This window comes from Pinus tabuliformis, chromosome X, assembly GCF_031772625.1.
Source record: "Pinus tabuliformis cultivar Carrire ecotype Pingquan chromosome X, CPIR1, whole genome shotgun sequence".
Lineage (NCBI taxonomy): Eukaryota > Viridiplantae > Streptophyta > Pinopsida > Pinales > Pinaceae > Pinus > Pinus tabuliformis.
In genome coordinates this window covers 1,262,352,191-1,262,361,646 of record NC_142308.1, presented here as the reverse complement: position 1 = coordinate 1,262,361,646, position 9,456 = coordinate 1,262,352,191, and the positions used below count along the sequence as shown (strand labels likewise).

At 37.6% G+C, this 9,456-nt stretch overlaps 1 protein-coding gene across 1 annotated transcript; it reads right to left on the bottom strand.

The window, feature by feature from the left end:
• Positions 1-4,067: 4,067 nt before the first annotated feature.
• On the bottom strand, positions 4,068-9,208 carry LOC149144584 (uncharacterized). Its single transcript, XM_089452195.1, has 5 exons — positions 8,899-9,208; positions 4,979-8,766; positions 4,731-4,880; positions 4,492-4,566; positions 4,068-4,271 (listed from the first exon to the last, which is right to left on the bottom strand). Exons 1-5 carry the CDS (start codon positions 9,206-9,208, stop codon positions 4,068-4,070), a joined length of 4,527 nt encoding a protein of 1,508 aa, XP_089308321.1.
• Between the last annotated feature and the right edge of the window lie 248 nt (positions 9,209-9,456).

The following is a 9,456-nucleotide window of genomic DNA, read 5'->3' as shown; positions in this document are numbered from 1 at the left end:
AAAATATTTAAAAAACAAAAATTAAATATTAAACAGAAAAATTAGAATATAAATCATTTAAAAAAAATAATTAAAAAAAATTGAAAAAAAAAACAGAAAAAAAGGCCCTGGGGTGGCAGGGGCTGACCTGCCACCCTAGGGCCTGTCGGGCACTTCACAAAGGATTTTTATTAACGACTAAGAAAAACTTCTAGGGTTGGTTAGCTTTCCCTTTCAGATAGAAAATATGCCACTCTTAGTAAAATTTATTTCCCTTTCAGATATAAAATATGCCACTCTCAGTAAACTTTCCCTTTGAGATGAAAAAATATGTGATTCCCAATCCTAATGGATCTAGAAGATAACACACGATATTCCAAAATCAAAACATCTGCAAAAAATAAAGTTACTAGAATTGAACAATAAACACCCTCTGTATCATGGTGGCATGTATATCGTTGTATACATAGTAATTTCACGTCGAACTTTATAGAACCCACCATACATAACTTCAAATATCTCCATAAAAATAGATTGCGAACTTGCTACAGATACTATGCATAGGCACAAGAATCTGTATAACTTGGCAAAGGAAATGATACAGTGTAATGTTAGCATGAACGCAAGACAAAATTAAAAAAATGGAACATGAAATTTGTCCATATATCATTGTCATGACGATGGAATCCGTATGACGTTGCAAAGAAAATGCTATGGATTAATGTCAGTCTGAACCCATAACATAATTAACATAAAACACATAAACTTCACGTGCAAACAATTAAGCAATTTTTTTGAAAACACATAAACTTCATACATTCTTGAGTGTTTAAATTACAGATTTTCTTGAGTGGTTAAATTATAGATTTACTGGCAGAGGAAGGCAATGGCCATATCGATTTGCAAAATCTTTCTCGGATTTGTTACATATCTATGAAATATGGCTTTCCTTCGACTTATTATGGATACTTTTCTTTATTTCTTAGTTTATTACTAAAAAAATAAATGCAGGGGAACTTGTACCAGATGAAATTGTTGATTCCGATTTCAGGAATAAATTTATTTTTTTATAACCATTTTTGACTATTCAGTAATATTGATTTGATTTAACATGTTGCTATTTGAGAAAAATAGCAAAAAAAAGTAATTAATAATTTTTTTTGTCCAAGAGAAAGAGTTTTAGATGCAGTTCAATTTGAACCAAATAAAAGATGACATTTATGGAAAATTTACCCAATGCCAAAAACCGTAAAATTGTTGTTGCTTTGACAGAATCCCAAAGAAACACTGATGAGAACTAACTTTTATCGAGCACTCGATGATGACAACTGAATAGTCCCATCTCCCTTAACTTCTTCAATTTCATTTGGTTGTCATGGATATGGAGTATTACTTAACTCTGCTACATTATTTATGCTATTTGGTTAAACCAATTTTATTTTGCGATAGTTCTCATAAAAAGTAAAAAATAGTAAGAAAAGTACGTGAATTTCACCAAATTTTCTATGGACAGGCAATTTTTTTGAAATTCAAGGCCTGCTTGCAACGAACCCTTGATCAAAACAGTTTGTCGTTGAGTCAGTGTGTCATTAGGCAGAATGTGTTTATTTAGCAACATCGCTTCTATATACCAGACATGGCCTTAGTCTTGCGGACCACATACAAGCTCTTTAGCCGAACCTCATCTTGGTTAACCATCCTTCTACCTGTCTTAAGTGGGATCAACATTTTACTTCTCGAACCGTAAACGTGAGATACAATGTTCTAAGGGTGACACAATGATCAATGGTAAAGTGATTAGAGGGATCATCATGAAATCCACCATGAGGTTGCTCCAAAATGTGTCTAATACATCAATGCCTTTGCATAAGGCATTTGGCTCCTCCTTTGGGGTGGGAGGATTTCCAAAACTATGGGAATAGAATGCCAGTGCACCTACTATGCAAGGAGAATCCATAAACACGACACATGGTTAGGAAAATATCATGATAAGTAGTATTGCAAAATGTTTATTATGGAAAAGTGGAATGTGTAGAGCTGATAAGTAATATTTTGAAGCACAATACATTAGTTATACTAAAATTTGAATAGAAATATTAAATAAAAAAATTAAAGAAATTTTAGTAGATATATGAAAATATTAAATGAATAAAATTTATCAAATTAAAATATGTATTAAATTTTGTTGACTAGCTAAAATATATTTGTGAGGTCTAATAGTTGTCCATGGTTGAAATTTAAGAAATAGGCCACAAGTTACTCATTTGGTAGACGAGTGAAAGGAAAGAGAAGTTGCCTAGTTGTTGCATAGGTGAATATAGGGCATGTATTTCATACTTAACATCGTGTTCATTTTTAGCACTCCCCCTTAAGCTTGAATTCACTAAAATAATGGTAATTTCATGAGGTATGGTTGCAAAGAAACTTCAAGGTTGCAAGACTAAAGTGTTATCTATGGTATCATTCAAGTATTTGTTGAAATTAATCATTCTCTAATCTTCTCTTAGTTACTTAAAATTCTCCTTTGATAATGATTCTGTGAATATGTCTGCGAGTTTCTCCTTTAACTTTCAAAATTCCAACTTTATTTCTCATGCCTTAAATAATTCCCTTTTGAAATGGTATCTTAAAGCAATGTATTTATTGCATCTATAAAATATTGTTTGTTTTAGAGAGATATAGAGGATTGGTTATGAAAAATATTGTTGTTCCCTCTTGTTTCTCTTAATTCAAATCTAATTGTATCCTTATTAACCATATATCTTGAACATCTCTTGCATTTGTTCCCACATACTCTACTCCTTCTTTGGAAAGTGACAAAATGGGTTGTTTCTTTGAATCTTATGAGTTAGCTCTTGACCTAATTCAGAACACATATCCAAATATGCACTTTTTATCATCTATATTTCTCCCAAATCACTTTCTATGTAGCCAACTAACTAAGTAGTCCGCTCCCCCAAGGCTTCCTAAATTTTGTTATTGTTTTTATTTTCATTTTCATTTTTTTTAAATTATTTTGTTTCTATTTTATTTATTTTTTTAACTTAAAAAAATGTTTTTTATTTGTTTTTGTTTTGCTTAAATTATATTAAAGTTTTGAAATATTTCCTAGTAAATTTTGAATTTATTTTTTTATTTATTTTTTTACTTATTATTATTTTTTAATTTTTTTGTTTGTTTGTTTGTTTTTTTTTTCCGTATTTCAAATTTTGTTTTCTTGAAATATTTTTTGTGTTTTTTGTTTGTTGAATATTTGAATTATTTGATATTTCTATTTTTTTTAGTTTTCTATTTTTACAAGTTAATTTTGTTTTTGTTTTTTTTTACTTTTTTTATTGTTTTTTTTTCTTTTCTTTTTTAAGGTTTTTTAGTCATATTTTCTTTCCATAATGTCATGTTTGAAATATTTTGAAAACTTAATTTTTTTTTGTAGTCATAATCTTTGGTTTTAATTCCATGGTTGAAAAATTGTCAATATTTTAATGTTTTTCTAAGTCATGAATATTTTATCTTTAATGCTATGGTTGAAAACAATTATAAGTATTTTTTCTCAAGTTCATGCTTGAAAATTGTTGGAAATTTAAAGATTTTCAGAGTCATGATATTTTATTTTTAACGTCATTATTAAAAAATGTTGAAAATTAACCCTGAAAAAAAAAGAAGACATTATTCCAGCATCAACATTTTTTTTTAGGGTGTTTTTTGCACACAAAAATTTCATTAAAATTTGGTTTTTACTGCGATTTTGAAAAAATGTTGAAAATGTACAAAAAAAATGTTATTCCAACATCAACACTTTTTGTTTTCAGCCTGTTTTTTCATGTTTTTTGGGGGTTTTTGGGCTAGAGTACCTATTTTGAGGTAATAGTTCTCGTTTGATCGATAACTATGTTCAAGCTCTTCATGAACGAGGTATTTTGTGATGTTATTCCTCTTGAAGTTTGTGATGTATTATTAGGCCAACCATACTCGTGGAAGCATCATGTTGTGTATGAGTCGAGGCCTCGCACTGTTTTTTTTTTACTGTAACGGTTATGGTTTTTATTGCTTTGGCGGCAAAAAAGCTACCGCGTGCTGGTTACATTGAATTAGGATTTCAAATTTCTTGATCCGCCGAAATCTCTATTCAAGACGAATCCATTGACAAGCTTGGATTCATAAACTTCTGAAGGGGAAAAAACGCAGCGGCTCTGCCTATCAGATCTGGACATCAATGATGAAGCGATGGACCACTCGATCAAAGCCTGAAACTTGATGCCCCTGGGCGGTTTCATAAATTGACCTGCTTGGACCTGGAGTGTAATACGCTGACCACTGAGTCGATTGCCAGAAGAACGAACGGATCAAAGTTTCTTCAATTGTTTGTCGACTTCCCTTTTTAGACATCAATACATGATTTCCTCTGGACAATCTGTAGAATAGTGATGCATTTCCTTGGGCGATAACTAGCTGTCTATGACTGATTAATCCAAGGCTTTATTAGGCTCGCTGAATAGAATGGCAAGCACTTACTTGATTCAACGTTCCCTTTGCAGAGGTCCGGGCGGGAACCGATGGGGTGGAGCAAGCTGTTGCCGGATCCTCTTTCTGAAGGTAAACAATAGTCTGGAGAGGAAAGAGTTGCTAACAGACTCTGCGCATTTGTGGACTGAAACAGAGGAGGGCCCCGAATAATGCTGCCATTCAAGGCTTTTTCCAACATTGGATTTGGGAATCAAAAGGATATACTTTTAATACTTCCAATATCTCACCTGTACCGTAGAATTGACCAAGCAGTCACGCATCGTCCATGACAGTTCAGAATTCTGCTGGAGACAGAGACTTATAGACTGCCAGAAACAGAGAGACCAGGGTAACGGATTTCCTTGATTGCCTGCCCTAGGAGAATGGTGAGATTGAACCTGGAAACCAGAACAGAACAGCAACGAAATCTGATCCCATAACTTCAAGAACAGTAGTCTGGAAAAGCCTATTAAGGGATACTACAGAGAGAATCAACCGAATTGACTGAAAGAGTTCTTTGACTTTTGCCAGAGCCAAGATTTGCTTCCGAATCTGCCTCAGAATTTAGCTGCCTCAGAATGTGGTAGAAGGATATTTTCCGAATTTTAGCCACTAAGGGTCTAATTTTCTTGAGAGTATGGTCCAAATGAATTTGCAATGGATTTGAATGTGAATTCATAGCTTGAATGATAATCCGAGAGTCTCCAAAGACTGTCAGGGATTGAATATTCCAGATGAGAGCGAGAGTCAGCCCCTGCCATAAAGCTAGAGCCTCTGCTCTATTGTTAGTTTCGATGCCTAAACCCCAGTGAAACCTGAATAAACAGGTGCCATCAGGTTTTAGAAGAACTCCTCCTCCACCCGCAGCACCTGGATTGCCTTTAGAGGCCCCGTCAAAGAATAGACAGTGGTCATCTAGGGCCGATCTCCACTTTAGAAATTCCTGTTCTTCTAGACGAATTTCCCACATTGCATGGCAAAAGGCTGGGGAAGTAGTGATGGATTGATTTTTAGGGCCAAATTCTTTCAGCCAGAGCTCTTCCTCACTGTCGAGCTTTGCTTCATTCCTTAAGGCTGGCTTGACATCCATCGTTTCTCCCATTATAGCTTTAATTTTGGAAATTACGCTGTTTGCTGTGCAGATTTCTCCTCTAAAAATTCTGTTATTCCTTTCCAGCCATAACTTCCAGCATGTGAATTTAGGGGTCCACATCCAAGCAGTTTTTAACAGATTTTTTTTTTTGAGGCAAAAGGGTGATAGCTTGGCCCACTCATGGAGGAGATTTGACACATTACTTGGCAGCTCAAACTTGTTCGCCAGTGAACTCAGAACCCCCTTCCAGACTGTCTTGGCAAAGGGGCACAACAACATCAGGTGATCAGCTGATTCTTCCTCTGAAATACATAAAGGGCATCTAGATGGCCCTTCCATTCCCCGTTTTCTCAGGTTGTCTCCTGTTAGCACACTGTTATGGGCAAGCGTCCAGCTGAAGAAGTCGATTTTTGGAAGAGAAGGGAAGCTCCATATGAATTTCCATGGCGATGGATCTGGGGGAACGTTCTGAACAGCTATCAATCTTTTGTATCCTTCAGCTGCTGAGTAGGTACCTGTATGGGAGCCCCACCCTCTTTTGTCCTTGGCTGAAGCAGACAGGGGAGATTTCCCTTGCAGATTGTCTAACAGTAAAGAAGCTTCTGTATGCAAATGTTGTGGAACCTCTCCTAGGTTCCAGCTGTCCCATCTTCTGTCAGCATCCTCCGTCCAGTTGGAAATGTCCCAAAGGGTTTCTTTATTGTTGGATTGCAGCCATAGTTTAATATTTGCCAGACCTTCTTTCTGGTGTAGAGGTTGATCTCCAAGAATCTGATCTTTCCATATTCTAATTTTCTTCCCATTGCCTGGGATCCAGTAGAGGTTGGTAATGAAGTTCTCCAGGGCTGCGTTACATAGCTTGGAAATAGGGGAACCTTTGGAATTTTTTGGTGGAAGTTCCAGACATCTCAGACGTTTACCTTGGTAGTATTTCTTCCACAGTACTTTTTTGCTCCAGCTTATTTTCCCTGCCACAATATTCCACAAAATTTTTGAACCTAGAGCCATATTTTGAGCTGCCAAGTCTCTCATTTGCAGACCTCCTTCTATGAATGGTTTCTTTATGGTATCCCAATTTACTAAGTGAAGTCTTCTTTCATTGTTTTTCCCCCCTTCCCACAGGAATCTTCTCAATAAGCCTTCCATTTTATTGAGAAAGGTTTTGGGGGCAAGGAGAATGGAATGCTGATAAAGAGGCATGCTTGTTAGGACAGATTTTATAAGAATTGTTTTCCCGGCAGTGTTCAGCCAGGAGGCTCCCCAGGCTTGTATTCTGAGCTTTAACTTGTCTAACAAGGGCATCCAGTGGGCGACTTTAGGATTGGATCTGAAAATTGGGATCCCAAGGTATTTGAAGGAATCCCAGTCCTGACAGATTTTCATTTCCAGAAGCCTGGCTATGTCAGCAAGATTTTTGGCTGAGCAGTTCCAGCCATAGATTGTACTTTTTGCGTAATTTATTTTACTGCCGGATGCTTCCTTATAGATGTCCAGTTCATTTTTGAAAGCTCTGGCCGAATTAATGCTCGCTCCACCTAGCAGCAGAGTATCATCGGCAAATTGAGCATGGTTTATATCTTTGACATTCTGCACCATTCTAAGGCCTGGCAGAATTTGGATTTGCTGGCAGAATTCAAGCTGGAAACTAAGAACTGATGCTTGAATAGCATAGAGCAGAGGGGACAGCGGACAGCCTTGTCTTAATCCCCTGGAAGCTGTAAAGAATTCAGTCGATCGACCATTAACCAACGGTGCAATCCAAGGAGAGGTAATGCAGGCTTTCACCCAGTTTATGAAATTTAGTGAGAAACCCATTTTCATCATAACAGCAAACAGAAAGTCGTGCCTCACCCTATCGAAGGCATTAGCCAAATCTAGTTTTATTACCATTCCTTTCTCTTTTCTCTGGCCACTTGAATGGACTGCCTCTTGAACCAGCACTATATTATCCAGGCTCTTTCGCCCTTTGATGAAGCCTCCTTGGTTTTCCGGAATGATGTCTGGCAAAATATTCTTGAGGCGATTGGAAATTATTTTGGTAATCAGTTTATAACTAGTATTACACAAAGATATGGGTCGAAATCTACTGAATTCTAAGGCTCCTTTCTCTTTCGGAATCAAAGCAAGGAAGGCTGAATTGGTACTCCCTCCTATCTTTGCACAGAGTTGGGACTTCCTGACCATTCTCAAGAGGTCTTTTTTGATAGTTGACCAGCAAGATTGATAGAATCTAGCTGAGAACCCATCAGGCCCTGGCGCTTTGTCCGGATCCATGCCATCCACGGCTTTCTTGAGTTCTTCCATGCTGATCATAGCAGTCAGCATATTATTGGCAGAATCTTTCACACAGCTGGGGATTAGATTGTACGGATAGGCTTGAGGGTCTATCGGCTGGTCATCTGGCGCTGAGTAAAGATCTTTAAAAAAGGAAAATGCTGCTTTCTTGATACCTTCAAAATCATTAACCACTGCCTCTTGGAATCTGATTTCTGAAACATTTTTGAATTGCTTTCTAGCTTCGGCATGCCTGTGGAAGAAACTTGTATTTTTGTCTCCGGCCTGTAACCATAAATTTCTAGATTTTTGCCTCCAATACTCTTCTTCTTCCCTACTAGCTTTATGAAGGGCTTTTTGCAGCTCAACTTCTTTTTGGAGAAGACTTTGGGTAATAATTGAATCCTCCATTGATGATTGATGAACAGCAAGGTTTTCTAAAGACTCTTTTCTTTTGGAAGCAGGGGTTTTCAAAGTTTTAGCCCATTCCTTTAGTCTTCTCTTAAGAGTCCGCAACTTTTCCTCCCACACGAAGAAGGGGGATCCTTTTATTTTCCGATTCCATTCTTCTGAAACCAGCTCATTGAAACCCTCTTGCTGAATCCATAATGGACTAAATCTAAATGGAATTGGGCCCAGAGAATCATCCTTGGAAAGCTCGAGACTTATGGGTTTATGATCGGAAGTGCAGTTGGGCAGAATTTTGGAAGAAGCCATAAGCCCGGAGGTGAGAAAGGAGGCTTGGACGAGGAATCTGTCCAATCGAGCAGCTATATGGGTGGGGCCTAGTCTTTTATTAGACCAAGTGAATTTCCCAGCTGATGGTTTGATGTCCTCCAAATCCCAACCAATCATAATATCTTCTACCCATTCTCTGGACGGATCCCTTACCGGGGAACCTCCTTTTTTCTCTTCAGCTGCTAGAGTAACGTTCAGATCCCCTGCAATAATGATATTTTCTGGGTTGTGCAAAACAAGAAATGACTGGAGCGAGTCCCAACAAATTTTTTTCTCCGATGGAGAGACTGGAGCATAGAGGTTAAATATACTTACTTGTTGACCAGATTCTTTGTGGAGGAGCTGAGTAAAAATCCAGTGCTGGCAACTTTCTTCCTGACTCAAGTCGTATTTGGAGCTGTCCCAGAAGGAGGCAATCCCACCAGAGGCGCCTCTAGCACTGACAGCTCTACCAGGGCCTTTGCGCCAAAAGGTTTTGCTGGTTTGGAGGAGAAGAGTGTCCTCCAGTTTTGTCTCCTGGATGAGAAAGATTTCAGGCATATGCAATCTCACAATATCTTTCAGGGCCTCTTCTTTCAGCCTGCTACCTAATCCTCTGCAATTCCAGGAGACGTATTTCATTATTTATTGGAGTGGGGGGAGGTGGCCCCTTTTGGAGCCTTGTTATGCTTGCGCCCAGATCTTGTGTTCATCATTCCCTTTAGGGTTTTCTGAGAACCTTGGAGAACATCCATGTAGGTTATCTCCTCTCTCTGTTTTTTCTTGGATTTCCGGCCCCTGGTCGATTTGATAGGAGTTATTTGTGTGCTGTCTGATTCGGAGTCTCTTTCTTCTGAATCTTCCACTGATTCAGAGGCAAGGCTTATGTG

Excerpts from the sequence above, each read along its gene's own strand:
- LOC149144584 (XM_089452195.1), bottom strand. The coding sequence starts at position 9,208 with ATGAAATACGTCTCCTGGAATTGCAGAGGATTAGGTAGCAGGCTGAAA. Across the intron at positions 4,881-4,978 it reads GAACTCTTTCAGTCAATTCG|GTTCAATCTCACCATTCTCC; the intron begins GTTGATTCTCTC and ends TCTGGTTTCCAG. Across the intron at positions 4,567-4,730 it reads TGGTCAATTCTACGGTACAG|AAAGAGGATCCGGCAACAGC; the intron begins GTGAGATATTGG and ends GTTTACCTTCAG.